General features: G+C 36.9%; 3 protein-coding genes across 3 annotated transcripts; 1 reads left to right on the top strand and 2 right to left on the bottom strand.

Moving 5' to 3' along the window:
- Nucleotides 1–617: 617 nt before the first annotated feature.
- On the bottom strand, nt 618–1122 carry LOC137741297 (major pollen allergen Lol p 5b-like). Its single transcript, XM_068481019.1, has one exon. It carries the CDS (start codon nt 1020–1022, stop codon nt 735–737), a length of 288 nt encoding a protein of 95 aa, XP_068337120.1. The 5' UTR covers nt 1023–1122; the 3' UTR covers nt 618–734.
- A 6135-nt stretch (nt 1123–7257) lies between these two features.
- LOC137743581 (cytochrome c-type biogenesis protein CcmE homolog, mitochondrial-like) lies at nt 7258–8461 on the bottom strand. Its single transcript, XM_068483503.1, has one exon. The coding sequence runs from the start codon at nt 8358–8360 to the stop codon at nt 7569–7571; it is 792 nt and encodes a 263-aa protein (XP_068339604.1). The 5' UTR covers nt 8361–8461; the 3' UTR covers nt 7258–7568.
- Nucleotides 8462–9397: 936 nt separating this feature from the next.
- On the top strand, nt 9398–14075 carry LOC137742144 (zinc transporter ZTP29). The gene is made up of 12 exons (XM_068481910.1): nt 9398–9605; nt 10298–10356; nt 10661–10753; nt 11024–11098; nt 11222–11303; nt 11765–11820; nt 12583–12639; nt 12779–12819; nt 13075–13142; nt 13277–13333; nt 13413–13530; nt 13766–14075. Exons 1-12 carry the CDS (start codon nt 9542–9544, stop codon nt 13809–13811), a joined length of 816 nt encoding a protein of 271 aa, XP_068338011.1. The 5' UTR covers nt 9398–9541; the 3' UTR covers nt 13812–14075.
- The last annotated feature ends 3615 nt before the right edge of the window (nt 14076–17690 follow it).

Below are 17690 nucleotides of genomic sequence, written 5' to 3'. Positions count from 1 at the left end.
TCCAACTTGTTTTATTAGGCAAATAAGTGGACTTGCCCAAGATTAAACTGTAAGAACCTGATGAACTGTGAAAAAAATCTGATCGAATTCGCTAGTTATATCTCGTCGAAATCTATTTACATTTCCTGACTACATATGTCTCAGATATCGTAAACCTTCGCTCTAATCGACCTTCCTACGAATGAAAATCTGGTTTTGTAACAGCTTTGTTGCAGAATAAGAAGATCATCTTCAATCTCCAAGGCAAAAAAGAAAAACGAGATCTTCATGATCCGAACCTCAGGAAATTAGTTTTCTATTTTGTAAAACTTCACATCATCATTCGATCGCCACCTACACTTCTTCCCTCGTTATTTCTTTATCATATTTTGAATTGTCTATAAAAAAAAAAAGAACAATTACTTTTTTTTCTTGGACACAACACATGTTTCTCGCAAATTTATCAGTGTTATTGATATATGTATCCACATTAACGACTATATATACAATTCGTGCTGCATAAAGTTTATAGTAAAGTAATATTGCTCGTTTATATATGGCACTAATTAAAATGGTGGTATAGCAAAATGAAGCAAACAGATGCTAAAAAGAAAGATATAAATAATCGAGGCCAAGAATAATATGCGTAAGTAGCGTTATAGCTTCATTTATTGGGGAATATAGTACACGCACACGCCCTAATTAAAGATGATCAAGTACTTCTCTCATTTTTTTTTTATCACTTGATTAATAATTTAGTGCAAGTAAATGGCCAAGAAGGACAAGAGTGTTGCTCCAACCAGAGATCCAACTGCGTTCATGTTGCTTCCGTTAGGTGCTGGGGTAGAAGCTTCAGGGCCAGCTGCAGCGGTGGGGGTGGCAGCGGTGGTGGCTGCAGAGGGGGTGGCTGCAGCGGTGGTGGCTGCGGCAGGGGTGGCTGCAGCGGTGGTGGCTGCGGTGCCCTTTACAGGTGCAGCGGCCATTGCTGCGCTGATGCAGACAGCAACTACGAGGACAACCAAGGCAATGTTCTTCATGGCCATTTTGTGGGCGGCGTGCGGTCGGTCGAGGGATCGAAAACACGCCTTGTAATTGGAATGTTAAGAATTTAGAGAGGTATGTATTGATCGATCTCGTAGTAGTTTGTAGCTGTACTGAGGAAATTAGGGAGGGACTTGGGGGTTATATATAGCTTTGGAGTTCTAACTATGGAGGAGCATTTGGTTATTTTTGGGATAAATCTGTTGGGTTTTTGTTTGAGGTGGGGATGGGTTCTTATGTACGTGTATGGTTTGCATGAACTACGGCGTCTAGAATGGTATAACAAACTAACATAAGCAAGCGACTTGTATAGATGGCATATAGAGCGTTCACCCTGCTATCCCAATATGGTTTGTATCTAATAAAAGCTAACAAATTAAACTAAGGCTGGTTTTATTGATAGGAATGCTATTGAGCTCGTTTAGAAGTATTTTTGAAATGACTGAAAACGTTTTCAGAAAAATGTTCTTGAGTTCCAAAAAACATTTAATGTGTTTCCTGCCAGATGCACCATTTATGTGATTCCCTTCCATTTTACTAAAGATTGATTTAAAAAATATTTTCACAAAAAACGTTTTCAGCTATTTTAAAAGCACTTCCAAACAAGCCATTGACACTCAAAAAGATGATTTTGCACTTCTCATGAGTAAATTTTTTCTTTCTAAATATAAAAAGTTTTAAAAAATGCATAATAATTTTTTTAAAGTTCCAATAATAACACCCTTATTGATTTCTCATAATTTGTTAAACACAACCTACATATTGAAAACAAATGCACATTTACTTTTTTGTTTAGGAATTGTATTAGGACACTCAATAGACATACCCACTACTCTCACCCGCACCCTCTCTACGTAACACCGTTTTCTAGTAGGAGACAACTGAAATTTTGAATTGCCAGCAACAATACTTCACTTCAACATTGAAATATTTCAACCATTACGGGTAACCCAGTGTTTGGGAATGAATTATAGGTCCGTAGTCTACGTGGCACCTTGGGGTTCGATTTTGAGTACTTGTGAATCACACAATAATAGTTAGAAAGAGGTTAAATGTCTCTGTGAGTCTTCACAGTCTGCAGATGGATATATTGCCGTGCCAAAACCACCAACTAATCCTTATTTAAGAAAAATATTGCAATATTTCAACAATCAATGACCACATATACCTTGTATTTTCAATTAGGAACTACTGAAATAAGTTCAACTATTCCGTTGCTTGTGAAGAAACTATAGATATAAAGCTCTGCCAAAATTTTCACGTGACTTTACTTTGTACTTTCAATAAGGGACGTAAAGAAGTCCGAATATTTGGTTGCGTTACGGTTGAAACAATAGACATATTATGTTACATCTCTACCGAAATATCTTCACGTTTCTCTTCATTGTTTGCCTACCGAAAACTGGCTCGTGATTCTTCTAGTCATGCCTCAAATGGATGAGAGATTTTTCGATGTGACTTGAATACGAAGTAGTACATCACGTGTCATTATACAAATAGTGGGATATGCGTGTTAAAAAGTTAATAACTTAAAAATTAAAATTTCCCACCACTTATATAAAAACACGTGATGTACCATCCGTATTCTGATCATAATGAAAAATTTCTCCATACAAAGAGTAGGTTTACTTGTTCATTATGAAGCCATGTCCCGTGGTTAATTTAGGGTTTCACCAATAGTATGACGTTGTTTACTTGTTCATCGGTGTGCGTGATTATATATGTAATTTTAACTTCCAAAACAGCAGGACCAAGCGGCCTATAATATTTTATAACGTGGTCCAACATTTTTTTGAGAAAATAGTTGAACCACGCGATTGGTCCAATAAACCAATCCAAGCCCAAGACTTCGAGATTTGATCCATGGTCCAAATCCCATTCAAAGAAATCAAGGTTTGTGGTCCACAAAATAGAAATGTTTTGGTGGGATGAGGATCCTCTTTGTGAAGATCTTAGGTATCAATTAATTTTAACTATTTGTCGTATATTGTGCGGTTAACTTTTGTTAGGAACTATTTGTGTTCAATTTTAAATAAAAAATTTTAAATGATTTTTAGCTGCAGAATGACTGATAAATGGATACGATAAACGCAACTAGTTGACCAAATCCTCACCGGATAGTATCCTGTTCCGTTTTGGTGGTCCGGAGAAATCTCACGCGTGGAAAAAACTAAAATGATAAGGATCAAGATTCAGACGTGATGAGAAAAAATGATATCCAATTCGAGGAAATAATGGTCTACGGTCCACGGAAGGAAAAAGTCTACGATTCTTCTAAAGATATTTGGAGATCAGCATAAGGGAAACTCAAATAGCAGCTAGGCAAGAAATAAAGCCAATAAACCCCGAAAAGGCATGAGTATTCCAAGAAGAGTTGATTGTCGAACATCACACTACAAAATTGGAGCAGTCGAGGAAGGAAGGCTTTTCAAATGGACAAACTTGAGGGACAATAAGTTGCCGATCGACCTAGGGCTATGAAGCTTGAAGGAAAAAAGAGGGTCTCTCTCGTGAAAAAAAAAAAAAAAAAACACTTCATATTTCTTGTACTGTTGGAAATAAAGTATAGAGAAAAAGAAATAGATGACGAAACAAATTAATTGGTAAATCATGAAGAATAAATTTGAATAAATACTGTAGTTTCATTTACTGGGGAATATATTACACGTGCACACCCTAATTCAAAGATGAAGTATTTCTCTCATTTTTTTTTTTTTTTTTTTTCACTATCATCAATAATTTAGTGCAAGTAAAGGGCCAAGAAGTACAAGACTGAAGCTCCGACCAGAGATCCAACGGCGTTCATGTTGCTTCCATTAGGTGCTGGAACAGAAGCATCGGAGATGGGAGCTGCGGAGGGGGTGGCAGCTGGGGTGGCGGCTGCAGCCTTTAGAGGTGCAGCAGCCATAGCTGCGGACATGCAGACAGCAACCACGAGGACAACCAAGGCAATCTTCTTCATGGTCATTTTGCGGGTGGCGTGTGGTCGGTCGATGGATCGAAAACAAGCCTTGCAATTGGAATGTTAGGAGGCTTGTAGAAGTCGGTAGCTGTCCTGAGGAAGATAGGAGGGCAGACGGAGATATATATAGCTTTCTACGGAGGAGGGTTTTGTTATTTTTGGGATGAAATCTGTTGGATTTTGTGTGAGGTTTGGAAGGGTTAGTACATACGTGTATGGTTTTTGCATGAACAACGCCTACATGCATGGGTATAACAAACTAACAAATTAAGTAATAAATGTCAAGATTAGAGGAGGATTTACTAACAATATTCATACCCATTTTTGTATCATTGTATGTGATGGTAGTACGAGAGAAAATCAGGTAAGGTGGTTTGAACACATGAATTGAAGATTCACAGATGCTCTGGTTAGAAGATGCAACTATAAGATGGAGGGTCAACGCAAAATGGGTAGATGAAGACCTAAAAAGACTTGGAAATTAACCTTAAAGAAAAGATATGGAGTACTTGGAGCTAACAGAAAACATGGTGCAAAACTGATCCAATGGTGTCCTAGGATTCATAGAGCCGATTTCACTTAGTGTTGTGTTGCTGTATGTGAGGGTAATAGCATGCATAATTACATGTTGAAAATGCTAAAGAGATCACATTCTTGTGCTACAATTATGTAGCTATCCGATGTGGCAAGTGTAAAAACTTAATTCCGTCACCAATAAACCTATAAAAGGATCACATTCAAATTGGATCGGCCTAATGTAAATCATTTATCATCAAATTATCGAACTCGTGGCACTTTTAGATCATCAACCTTATTTGATCAAATTGACACCTAATAAGCATCAAATCCGTATAAGTTAATGTTGGATTATCTTATTAATTTTCTTGAAATGTTTGTATAGTCTTATATAACTATAAGTAATTTTTGAAGAAAAACTTGGATAAGAGTATTCAACCACGCTAGCCGTAGAACATTTTTATAAAAAAAACGTTAAGACTCTTTTGTAAGACTAGCGTGTGTAAACAATTGTGTGAAAAAGGTGGTGACAATTTACTCCCGAAAAAAAATGAATGCAAATACTAAGTTTTTTTTTTTTTTTTTTTTTTTTCTTAAGGGGACCACTTGGTGGATTCGTTGTAGCAGTTCATCATTTCGGGAACCAGGAAGACTCATTGAGGCACTTTATCCTTTCCCTGAGTACCCATCATGAAATTCACCAACGCCAAAAATCAAACTCAAGACATACGTCTGAAATACAAACTTAAAATTCATCCTCAACCTGCCATCCCGTGGTGGTTGAATGGAAATACAAAGTTGACTGTAGAGTAAAATAATATAGGATTTAAATAAAATTTCCCATCAAGAAATCTTTGAAGTGAAAGCAAGTCGACATATTTCCTTCTTTCTTTTCTTTTCTTTGGTAAAGCATCATTTTTAAACTTTCTTTACTCAACGGTCTAGATATCGCCACCCTATTCAACAAGGACAACCACCGACCAATAGAGCCGTTATGGGGACCATAGAAAAGAAGCAAAAGGCTGACATGTCACCTCATTAAACAAAAATTGAAGATTTTTAAGTTTATTTACAAAAATTAAAATTAAAAGGGTCTATAAATACATGTCCCTCCAGGTTTTCAACTCAACAGAAACACAATCTCTCCCTCCTTCTGTCTCTCTCTCTCTCTCTCTCTCTCTCTCTCTCTCTCTCTCTCTCTCTCTCTCTCTCACGGTTCACTCAATCCATTATCTGTTCTTCCTCTCTAGAAATGGCGCAAGTTAGCATCTGCAAAGCTGTGTTCTTGATGGTAATCGCCATTGTGCTTGTCTCAGTTAGGGCTCAGGATGGCGCACTGGCACCATCACCGGCATTGGATGCTGGAGCCGGAGTTCCAGTGACAATTTCCGGCGCTCTTGTTTACTCTTCGGTGCTCCTCTCTCTCTTTGCGCTGTTGAGGCATTAGGGAGATTCAAGACCGAGACCGCTATTTAACCATTGTGGTATTTTTTTGTGTTCTTTTGGAGATGGATTTCACCATTTGTTGTGGATGTTATATTGCTTCATCATAATATATATACAGTAGTGGTCGAATTCTGCTATTTTTGGCCTTCAATACTGCATTTCTAGCGCCAGCGGCCGCAGTCTAGCGGCCATGGCCATCTCTTGGCCCCGATCTGGCAACATTCTATCAAGTATTTGAAGTTTAGAAGCTAACTTAGACGCAATGCCTACTTTAGAAGCTAACCGGGATGAGAACTGTTCAGAAGAATTACATTTAACATTCCTACTCACATGAGTTCAATACCTCCGGGCAAATAAGAACCAAACTTGCAGCCAGCGTCCACTTGAGAATGTTAAAATCAACCATCCTAGAGTATTCATATACCTAACAATGGCAATGGTGTTGTGTAGGGGAATTCTTACTTGAATTTCCCATAGTGTCTACACCAATAGCAATTCTAACTTCTTGTTGATCACAAATATTTCGGATTTTTTAGATACTGTATACTGGAATCTCCGGCACAACCTTTACCTTGTTGTTTGACCTCAACCAAGAATCAGTACAAATATTTCGGAATTTGCTGATCCTCTTAACTCGTCATCCAGCAATATATAACTAATCCTCGAGGTTGGTTGTCGAAAAAACAACCAACATCCATATCTTGATGAATGATTTCTAACTAACCGATAACTTGGCTCAGTATTTCTAGAGTTTGAAGTTCGCATTGGGCTTAAGTTCGACTTCTTACTGGCGGGAGGTGCACAGTGCCTCCATAGTACAGAGTGCTGGAAGCTAAACCTTAGACATTATAAAGGGTAGGAAGTTGGGTTCTATAATGATGCGGGTTCTATAAAGATGCACGCTCACAATTTCTGAGAAGTAGCTCAACTGTAATCCAGATGATACTCAAACAATTCAACTGATTGAACACAACAAATGCTTAAAAAAATACCAAACTGTACGCCACGATAACAAACTGTTCAGATAATTCATAACGAAAGTGATCCATGTTGCTGAGGGACCGTTTAATAACCATTTCACTTTCAGCTTTCAGTTACCAAACAAGATTTCAATTTTCAAAAAAGTGAAACAAAAACTGAAAATTGAAAATGAAATGGTTATCATGTGGCCTCTAAAGATTACAACACACAATTCACACTGAACATAAAGGAGATAAAAGCAGATCCATCTCTATGTTCTCGACAATATGAAACATCTCGAATGTAAATTCTCAAAGTTATCAGATTCATACAACTTATGCCAAGAATTACAATTTCGCTATGCCATTCCCAATTAATGGCATTATTGATTTACTAATTCAAAATGAAGAATTATAGAATTCAACAGAGAGATTATATCACTACAACAACAAAATTCGAAACTCTAACGCCTCAAATTTCCAAAAATTCATCTCTTTTCCTCAGCACCAATGCCCATTCCCTCACCTAAAGATTAATCCTTTTGGATCAATCATCCAATTATCCAACTATCCAAGTGTAACCCATTTCTCCAATCACCTAATATATACTAACAAAATCGAAATATAATCGAAAAAGATACAAAATTTAACTCATACCCATCAATCTACTCGCTCTTAGCATCTTTACCATCTTTAGCAGCTTCACCTTCACCGGCACCGGCACCTGCCTCCTCCAGCTTCTTCTTATTCTTCTCTATGGCCGCAGCAACTTCACCCGGCATGTACTTCTCGTCATGCTTGGCCAAAACCTCCGTGGCGGCAAAGTAGCACTCGCCGCTCCTCGCCTTTCCCGATATGCTTTTCGTCGAAATTTCCCTCCGAATCTCCTCCGTGAAAGGCTTCACAAATCCCTCCACCACCACCGAGTGGCCCTCCCGGAACAAATCGGGCAATGATCCCTTGTACCGGACCAAGATATCGGTCATCAAATCGGTGACGACGAACTCCATCTCCGGCGAGGAAGACGGCTGGACGACGCTACCTTCAAGGACGAGGCCGCCGACCCGGAACTTGCTCTTGCTAGGGTTTGCGGAGTATTTCTCGATAGCGTCGGTTGGAGTGACGTAGAAGACGAGCTGGTCTTGGAAGCTGTTGAGGACGATGACAATGAATCCGGCGATGCAGCTGAAGGTCAGGGCGTAGGTCCAGAGGCGGCGGGTTTGGAGCTGGCGAGCCCGGGCGCCGATGTCGACGGGTTTGGGGCGGGTCGGGCCGCGGCGGGCGGTGGAGAGGAAGCGGAGAGTGAAGGGGAGGTGGGGATTTGATGGAGGGTGGAGATGGGGGGTGGAGAGGAGGGAGAAGATGGAAGGTGGAGATTTGAATACGGGGTGGTGGTGGATCGGGGTTGTGGTGCGGAGGAGGTGGGATTTGAGGCGGAGGGCGATGCGAGTGGCCATTTGGATTTGTGGGGGAATTTTCTCGTGAAAGTGATGGAAAAATGGGGTGGAAAAGTGAAAGGGGAACGTCTAGGGGTTTGGAGAGGTACAAGAAGCAGCCTCTCTACAGAAGCTCTCTGTTTTTGGTCAAAGGGACTTCGGAAGGATAGGAAGGGAATTTGGAAATTTTTTTTGTGGTTTTTTTTTCTCAAAAATTTAGGGCATATTTGATAATGTATTACAAACGTTTTGATTTTAGGAGGTGATTTTTACACTTAGTCTTTAGCTTTTTATATACATTAAAAAAAAACACATTGAAATGTGTATAGTATTAATATATAAAATGTAGAAAAATAAATCTACGTTGTTAGTAATATTTTTATAATATAAATTGTTGGATGGTGATGGTTGTGGCGGATTATAAGTGATGGTAATATTGAATGAGGAGGGAGAAATGATGATTGTAGTTATGAATTTTTGTATAAAAGAACACATCAATTTTAATTAATTTAACTGCACACATCTGTATTAAAAAAAAAAAAAAAAAAATTCAAACTCACTACAATCGTTATGAAAATTTCTTCTCTAATGTAGGGTATTGATTCTTCGCGTAAAGCCCTTTGCAATACTAGCCGCCCCTAAGATATAGGAATTAGCCCTTCTATTGAAGTACGGATTGGATGATGATATGTACAAGCCAAGGTTAGGTGACTAAGGGAGATTATATTTAGGGGTGTGATATCTACACACTCATTTTTACTTCTCATACACTTTTTTAATTTTCGACCGTCGAATTGGATAAATTAAAGAATATCAAAGGACAAAAATTAACAAGGAGTTTGAGAAATAATTTGGGGTGTATGGATAACACACCCCTATATTTACACACCTCAAATTACTTCTTTCAGACTCTTTTAATTTTTTAATATTTTTCTATCAAATATTAGTGGTGTGTAAAAAATATTAAAAAATTTAAAATACGTAGGAATTTGAGATGTGTGAATATAATCTCTTCAGACTAAAAAAAATAGATAAAGAAACTCAATTCCCTCTCTTCTCTTCTCCTCTCTCTCTCTCACTCCTCTCTCTATATAAACCATATCAGCTCCATCGTTTACTCTCAATTCAGTCGTAGTTCCGTCAAACTCTTTTGAACCCAAAAATCTTGGAGCTTTTTGGACTGGTGGGTCAAAAGTTTCTCCATGGATTCTCAGGTGTTGGTGGCTCTCGCGCTCTCACTCGTGGGTGGACTCAGTACTTCACTCGGTCAGTACATAAAGACCCGTGGTTGTTCATGCTCTGCTGAAATTTCAGCTGCCCATTTCAGCAATTTCACATTTGAATTACCCCATTTATTGAATTTTGTTGTTCTTGTTTATTTTATCTAGAATGGTTTCCTAAATTTGCTTCTGGGTTTTTCTTATTTTTGGGTTTTGGATTCAAATTTGTTTCCTTTGTTTGACTTTTTTTTTAAATAGAATCTTTTGATGGAAGTATGATTAATATTGATTACTTTGCTGGAGCTGGGGCTGGTTAAATTAGCTTCTTATAATTTCGATTACGGTTGAATTGACTCCATCAAGTTGCCGTGGAATTGAGGTTTAATGGTATTAACTTATGATACTAGAATTGATCGGATAGACAAAGATATCGAAATGCAGCTCAATTGACTTTGTTTTCGAAAAAGGTTCAATTTGACGTTTTTAGAGCAAATTGACTCTATCAAGTTATTGTGAAATTGAGTTCTAAGGCTGTTAACTTGTAATTGATGATGATGGAATTGCGAGGATTTGTTCCAATTGTTTTGTGTGCAAGTTTTTGGTATTGATCCTGGTGCCAAAAAAAGGATTTTCGCTCATGTTTCTTATGGAATTCCTTAATTTATCATGTTCACCTCAATGCTTAGTTGATCAGTTTATGATCTGGAGCCTAATTCTGAACCATGGAATGTGGAACAGGTGCGCTTTTTGTAATTGTCAATGAAACTCCTAATTTGAAGAAGCTCGGGCTTTTACAGGTGCTCCGATTTCATTTCCTCAAATGCCGACTTGTTTTTTCTGTCTGCTAATGTCATTTTCTTCCTTTCGGAAGATTGAATCATTGTGTTGACTTAATTGCTTACATCTTCTTCTCCCTTCCAGCCGATATGTACGTGTCGCCAATGTATTTTACTCTACGATAAATGTTACTCTTTACGTTTAACTTAGCAAATATGCATCTGACATTGATGACATTTTGTGATCCTATTGAATTGATGTGATATAGTCAGGATGTGCTTAGGGAACCAAGATCCATCTAAACCTCTGATGTTCTGTCTACAGGGTTTTGCCGCAGGTCTGATGCTAAGCATATCATTCCTAGATTTGGCTCACAACGCTATAAACTCAATTGGCTTTTTAAAAGCCAACCTATGGGTAAGTTATGTACTTCAATGTTCATCTGATTTAATAGTGGAGCCAGGAAATTCCTAATGGGTAGGCAACTATTTATTTATTTGGCTGGAGCCAGTAAATATAGGTAAAATGTAGGTATATTTTCTACAACAGCTAGCTATACCTCATGGTAGCCACCCCCTGGTTCCGCCCTCAAATTCTGATTCACTTGGGTTTGAATACATCAGTTTTATGACATGTGTTGTCCCTGTTTCCTCTTAAGAATTGGATTAAAATTTATTGGCGGTGCAGTTTTTTGGAGGTGTCATATTCTTTGCTATCATTGCCAATTTTATCCCAGAACCAACTCTTGCTCCTATTTCAAAGGTATTGATTATCTCTTCTCCTAATTTAGCATGTTGTGGATACTTTTACATATGACTGGGAATTACACATCCACCCAGAATATTGAAAGTGTGTTTGACCGTAAGACAATATGCTTAACAACAGAAAAGTGGAGATGAAGGAGGCAAGGACACTTTGAAAAAGCATCGACGTCAAGTTTTATTCAGTGGGATAGTAACAGCAATAGGTATTACTACGTTATTGAGATGTTTAAATCACCTTCCACATCCAGACAGTTATTTGAATTAGAAAATGAAATTAATCTTTACTTATTTGTGGAATTGGAAATATTAGTTAATTTTCATATGTTTGTAGTCTAAGTGTGCATGATAAATTAAATTTGTGGTACTCAATTCTGTGCTTAGCAAAGCCTATTTCATGTCTTTGCGTGCATACAAGAAGAATAAAACCCACCCCTCTGCCATTCCACCCACATGCCACCCTACCCAAGGCCTAAGGGTGTTCTACTCTACATCATTTGCATATTTTGAAAGTCTTTCATGGCTTGTAGCAATGCTTTTTAGTTTCTAGTTTCTAGAGATTTTTTTTCCTTCGGAGTAATAAAGTCTGAGCAAATACTTCAGTAATATGCGTAATTTGTATACTTTATCCCTTATGAAATGGAACATCCGGTCAATTGAATTGCAGGCATAAGTTTACACAATTTTCCGGAAGGAATGGCTGTGTTTCTTGGATCAATGAAGGTAACTCAAGCTTAAGTTTTCATAGTACTTGGACTTGGAGTATTTAGTTAATTCTAGTTTGAATTAGACAGATGAAGTCATGCTTATTTTATTTCGAGTTTTATGTTCTGTGTTTGATTTAACATAAACTTAATAATTATGTCTGAAAAAAGTGTCTTCATCAATGATCAGAGTTTCTTTAATTCATGATGTGTAATATTAATGCTATTTTCATTTTAGTTATTTAAAAAAATGTTGTTGAAAACAGAATGCGAGGTGTCTATGACCTTTAAATTATTTTTTTTATTACCAACCATTTGGTATTCTTCGTGACCTAAATGGCTAAATCAGATCTATTGTTTTCCAGTTGGTTAAACTTTCTTCTTTTCTTCCTTGTGATGCATTTTTAGCGTTATTACCAACAAGTGAATATGCTCCTGGACACTCAGCTGCTGCTAAAAAAATTCATGTTGTCTTGGAAATATGTTGCTTTCTTCTTGAAGCACAACTTCTGAAGTTGCGGTGTCTAGTTTGGAACTCTTTTCTAAATCTACTCTTGTTTGTGATCTAAGACAAGTTGAACTTGATTAGATGCTTACTGATCCTGCTTTCTACGTATCTTTTTTCATAGTGCATATTACTTTTGATTGCATAGTCTTTTCATCTATGGGATTGGTGATTATGGATGCAGCAAGAATACTTTAGATATCTGTTTGCGGACTATAATTACAGCTGATGCTAATTGTTGCATACAATTCCTGCTTATTCCATAATTCATTGTAGGGCCTTCGTGTTGGTGTCAACTTGGCCTTGGCCATTGCCTTACACAACATCCCAGAGGTATATTCTCTATATCTTGTACCGTTTTGTGTTACCCTAACTGCTTGCACTCTGCCATGGATTGATTTAAAGTTTGGGTTTGGACTGTAGAACTATTATTTCATTGTGTATTATATGGTGACAACCTTTTCTATTCTAGGGCGTTGCTGTGGCACTTCCTGTGTACTTTGCAACTCAGAGGTGAGAATTTATGAAGCCATCGTCTAGTTCAGCACTTGAAGTACTTGTGATGTTTGGAAACAATGAAAATTTTCACTCATTTAAAAATAACTATTATCTTTAATAAGTTCGAAATTAAGTTTTTACTCAATTTCTATGAATAATAAAAAAACTTCTTTTGGTGCCCATTTCTAGACATGACTTCTACGCTTTGTTCATTTTCTTGTGCAAAGTAGTGATAAAATTATTGAATGGTGGGTTTTCTGCATGTCCCAGCAAATGGCAGGCATTCAAATTAGCAACGCTTTCTGGTTTCGCTGAGCCTTTGGGTGTCGTAATTGTAGGTATGCGAACTGTCAAAACAACCTTTAGATATCTTTCTTTTACCAGTCTTAAAGGGTAGGGTGGATGTAAAATAGGTGCTTGAGTCCTGAAATTCTTGAAGGCAACTTGTTAATGGGTGTCACTTTTGCTACAGCCTATCTATTTCCGAGCAGCTTGAGTCCTGAAATTCTTGAAGGCCTGCTGGGATCAGGTTTGCAAATCAATGGTTCTCATCTAAAGCAGATTACTTTGTATGAAAATTTAGTTACCATTTATTTTTGTTGTGACAGTTGGTGGAGTGATGGCTTTTCTAACGCTGCATGAGATGCTGCCCTTGGCGTTTGATTATGCGGGGCAGAAGCAAGCAGTCAAGGCCGTGTTTTTGGGAATGGCCTTCATGTCTGCAAGGTAATACTGGCGTTATAAATATATAATGAAAAATATCTGAGTCTGTCGCTGTTAGAAGTGCATATATAGTGTTGGGCCTCATCGAAAGAGGAGCTCTTTAAGGATTTTTTTTCAAAGTACATCGCTGTTTAATTTCAATCAGATTCAATATCTAGAACAAGAAGTTTAGAGCCTGAGGATGTGATATTATAAGTTTTGCTTATATCAGATAACTTTCTCCTTGCCTGTTTTGCAGCCTATATTTTCTTGAGATCAGCCTGCCTCAGGAGATGAGCTTGTAGCTGCATTCTACAGGTCCTGCCCGATAGTATTGTCATTGTTCAACTCTGTACTCCCATGATGGGCAACTGGCACTGAATACCTGTACTGTTTTTAGACCCGCGCGTTGATAGCTCATATGGTTTCGGCACAAAGAAGGTTTTACTGTGACCGTCCCCGAAGATAGGAGTTCATACTCGGTATAAGAGAAATGTACTTGTCCATTAAAAGGATGTAAAATAGTGTATGGAACTTGATTTCTTCAATAAAGTCTACTCTTTCATTTACACGAGAATTTCAAGTGTCTAACAGGTTGCATTGGTTGGGTGTGCTTTGGAAGGTAATATAATGATACTCATGGCCTTTAATAGGAGAGATTGCCGTGACACCTGTTGTATACAACATTATGTGTATAGCACACATCACGTGATTTTTACTGAAAAATGCATGAAAAAGTCTGTGTGACCTATCTCTTTGTCCCACCTTGTTAGATGAATGCCACATGCGGCCGTCTATACACAAGTTTTTCTCCTAAAATCCTAAAAGAGACTATGGATCAAATTCTCATCCAAGCATGCCTTAAGGATGGGAATAAGATCCTCTCTGAATCCGATCCAAATCTGTTTGTTCAACCGAAAATCGAACGACTAGGAATTAATTAACTTTCTTTTTTGTGCATGGTGGGTCGGCAATCGTGCCAACACCCATCGAAGAATGCAGAGAATTGAGGATCCGGAGATAATCCCGACCCTTAAAGATGGGATACATACATTTACTCCAACAACAGATTCCATGACCTGTGCCATGGATTTGATCAGGCATTATCTCTCCCCTCCTATTACCATCCCCTTTCATCCTCTCCTCTCACTATTCTTTTTATCTTATTTTCTATATAAAAAATTCAAAATAAGATGTAAACGTGGTGTAATCGCAACCGTTTAAATAAGAAATGATAAAAGATAAGAGAGATTAGAAGGGGAGATAATTCTACTCCTTATTATTTTGATGCTTTAGGCTTGGCATCGATCATAACATGTTGCAAACAAAGGAAAAGACATGTAATTAAAAAAAGGCATGAAAAAAGGAAAGGAGAGAGAGAAAAACAACAAATGAAAGTTAGCATAATTGATAGCTTTTGTATGCAACATGCTGTGACATGCAAACTGCAAAGCACAACACTTCCAAGTTTTACGAAAATTCTAGAATAGACTGGCCAATAACATAAATTAAGTGGAGCCTAGATTCTCTTCAGATTTTTGTATTTGTTGTATTTGAAGCTGACGGAATAAGTGATCCGAATTACTCATTTTAAATTTTATAGTCTTCATTAGCCCATTATATAGGTTTACCTCACGTTAACTAAGGGTCGAGATATCTTTCCCTTCAACAATCCGACCTAATCTTTGAACTCCAAACATAAAGATTCAAAAATAACCTCAAATTCAAAAATATATATTTTTGAATTTTTCTAAGGGTTGTTTTATTGACATCCCACAATCTTATAAATACACCCTACACTTAAAATTATTCTTTTAAATTCCAATTTTAACCTTACTTCTGCTAAGCCACCCCACCTGTTCAAAACAACAATAACATTTCACCTAACTGACATCTTGCTCACCCTCCGCCACTTCTATTCTAAGCACTCCATTCCCTCATCTTCCCCTCCCCCTTCCCTTCCTGTCGTTTTGCGAGGCCTTTAGCAGTTTATAGAAACTGCAATTTCAAATGTCATACTCAAGGATGTCTACTTGATGGCTATGGGCATGAAAACATATGGAACGTGCTGCATTATTGAGATCATCTTCTTGTAACAATTGAATTATTGAGATCAATGAAATTTGTTAATGATGGTGCATGCTATTTGGCTATCGTGAAGAGAATACATGGTGCATTTGTGGGTGCTGGGTTTGTTTTTTTTATTTTTCAAATTTATATAGGGGTAAAAGAGGTTGTTCAATAAGAATTAAAAAAAATAGGGTATATTCATAAGAATATGAGGTATAATATAAAAACCCTTTTTCTAATACCAAATAATTTCAAATTCGTACAAGAAAAATAAAAAATCGTAACCAACCTAAGGACTTTTAGGAGATTCCATAAACCCATTATAGTTTTGGATTTTGTTGAGCACTCAATTGAAATGAAGAGACTTCAATCTCATCATCACTTACCATCGAGGAAATCATTGCATCTTCCTGGAAATGCAATTTTTGGAACCAAAAAAAATATATATATATATATACACAGTTCGTCTGCACAACATGGGATTAAAAGCTGTCTAGTCCTATCTGTAACTGATCTATTGCAAAAAGTAAGCTTTTTTATTTGATTTTTGAAGTTGAAGAGAAAATGGGGGGAAATTAGTGAGAAACTCCACTCAAAGCAAAAGAGTAGAAAATACTAAAAGGTGTTTTATTTGGGTAAAAGGAGAGAGTGGGGAAGGAACCAAAATCAAGTTTTTGACAAAAAGCTTTATTGGTAATGAACATCTTAGACCTAACCAAAGCTCAATGCTTAAAAATGTCTCAAAGACAAATGAACATATTTGTCGTTTGTTAGAAGAGAGAATTTCTTATGCACACAATTTGGATGACATCTCTCTCATTTAAACGTCAATAATTTATGGTTACTTAATTGCACATGAATGACTAATGATATCATTTTAAACTTTAAACATTGTATTTATGGTGTTACTTTTCTTAACATATGTGTTGATTGATGTACATGGACTATAGTCTACATAGAAACTTTGGGCTAAAACATGTGGGAATATGGAAAGGGAACCTCTTTGGATCCCTTCCTCCTAATCCACTCAGTTCGAGGATCCGGACCATTGAAATTTGATCCAATGGTTAAAATTATTATAACTTTTAAAGTAGATTCCTGTTTGTAACCGTTGGATTAAATTTTAATAGCACGGATCTCCGGACTTGATGAATTAGGAGGATCCCTTTCTGTGGGAATATAATGTTTATGATCATGACAAAGAAGCAATAGTAATGCTTGTGAATCCTTTGGATATTCTTGATGAATCATGAATGGTAAGGTTTCTGTTCAGTTACCCTAGAAATAGTGCTGCTGCCATAGCTATAGCCAATATTCACCTGCTAAGTTCTGGTGCTAAAACCAAATCCTACACAATGCATCTGTTTTGTGGGTAGCAAAAAAAGCATTAAAAGTTAAAAACATTCTAGCGAACAAGTGTGCAGGTGCAGCAACTTTGCTGCTGCTGCCACTGCTTTTTTTAATTACTTCGACTCTTTTTTTTGTGCTTTCCATGCATATATGTTCTGTCTGTACCAACAAAGTTTCTTTTAATCTAGTAGCAGTTTGTCATATTTTCTTCTAATTTTGGCTTCTATAGGCTAAATTAACAATCGTGAAACATGAATTTGTTTAGCCAATTTGACCGAAGTTTTGTAAGGATGATCAATATGAATGAAAACAAAAAAAAAGGATTAACGGTTTAAGAGCATTTCCAAAATGCTGTAAAACAACCAATAAAACTCTATTTCAAAGAGTCAAACTAAAAAATTGATCTCCAAAAAATGCTGTGAAAGAGTATATTATAGCAAAATGAATCGTTACTCTTTAAATTTAGAGAGTAACTATTCATTTACTAAATATTAAAAAAATAATAAAACTCAAAGATGGACCCATGTTTTATTATTTTTGTAAGAATGATCTTACATAATATTGGCAACAAATAAAACTTAAGTTTGCAATATCTATGAAGAATCTTTGTATGTGAAAGTACTTCTATTTCTTTACTTTAACTAGGTTGATTCTTCAATTTTTCTTGGGTGATATTATCCACACACCTATTTTTACACATTTGTTACACACCTCTTATAATTTATGTCCATGATCTTTTTCAATTCATTCAATCTAACTTCCGA

This window comes from Pyrus communis, chromosome 8 (genome assembly GCF_963583255.1).
Source record: "Pyrus communis chromosome 8, drPyrComm1.1, whole genome shotgun sequence".
Classification (NCBI taxonomy): Eukaryota; Viridiplantae; Streptophyta; class Magnoliopsida; order Rosales; family Rosaceae; genus Pyrus; species Pyrus communis.
This window is presented reverse-complemented; position numbering and strand designations above follow the sequence as displayed.

What these genes read in the sequence shown, in the direction of transcription:
- LOC137742144 (XM_068481910.1), top strand. Translation starts at nt 9,542, where the DNA reads ATGGATTCTCAGGTGTTGGTGGCTCTCGCGCTCTCACTCGTGGGTGGA. An exon ending in TTTTAAAAGCCAACCTATGG is followed by an intron (nt 10,754 to 11,023) that starts GTAAGTTATGTA and finishes TTGGCGGTGCAG; the next exon opens with TTTTTTGGAGGTGTCATATT. An exon ending in CTCTTGCTCCTATTTCAAAG is followed by an intron (nt 11,099 to 11,221) that starts GTATTGATTATC and finishes GCTTAACAACAG; the next exon opens with AAAAGTGGAGATGAAGGAGG.
- LOC137741297 (XM_068481019.1), bottom strand. Translation starts at nt 1,022, where the DNA reads ATGGCCATGAAGAACATTGCCTTGGTTGTCCTCGTAGTTGCTGTCTGC.
- LOC137743581 (XM_068483503.1), bottom strand. Translation starts at nt 8,360, where the DNA reads ATGGCCACTCGCATCGCCCTCCGCCTCAAATCCCACCTCCTCCGCACC.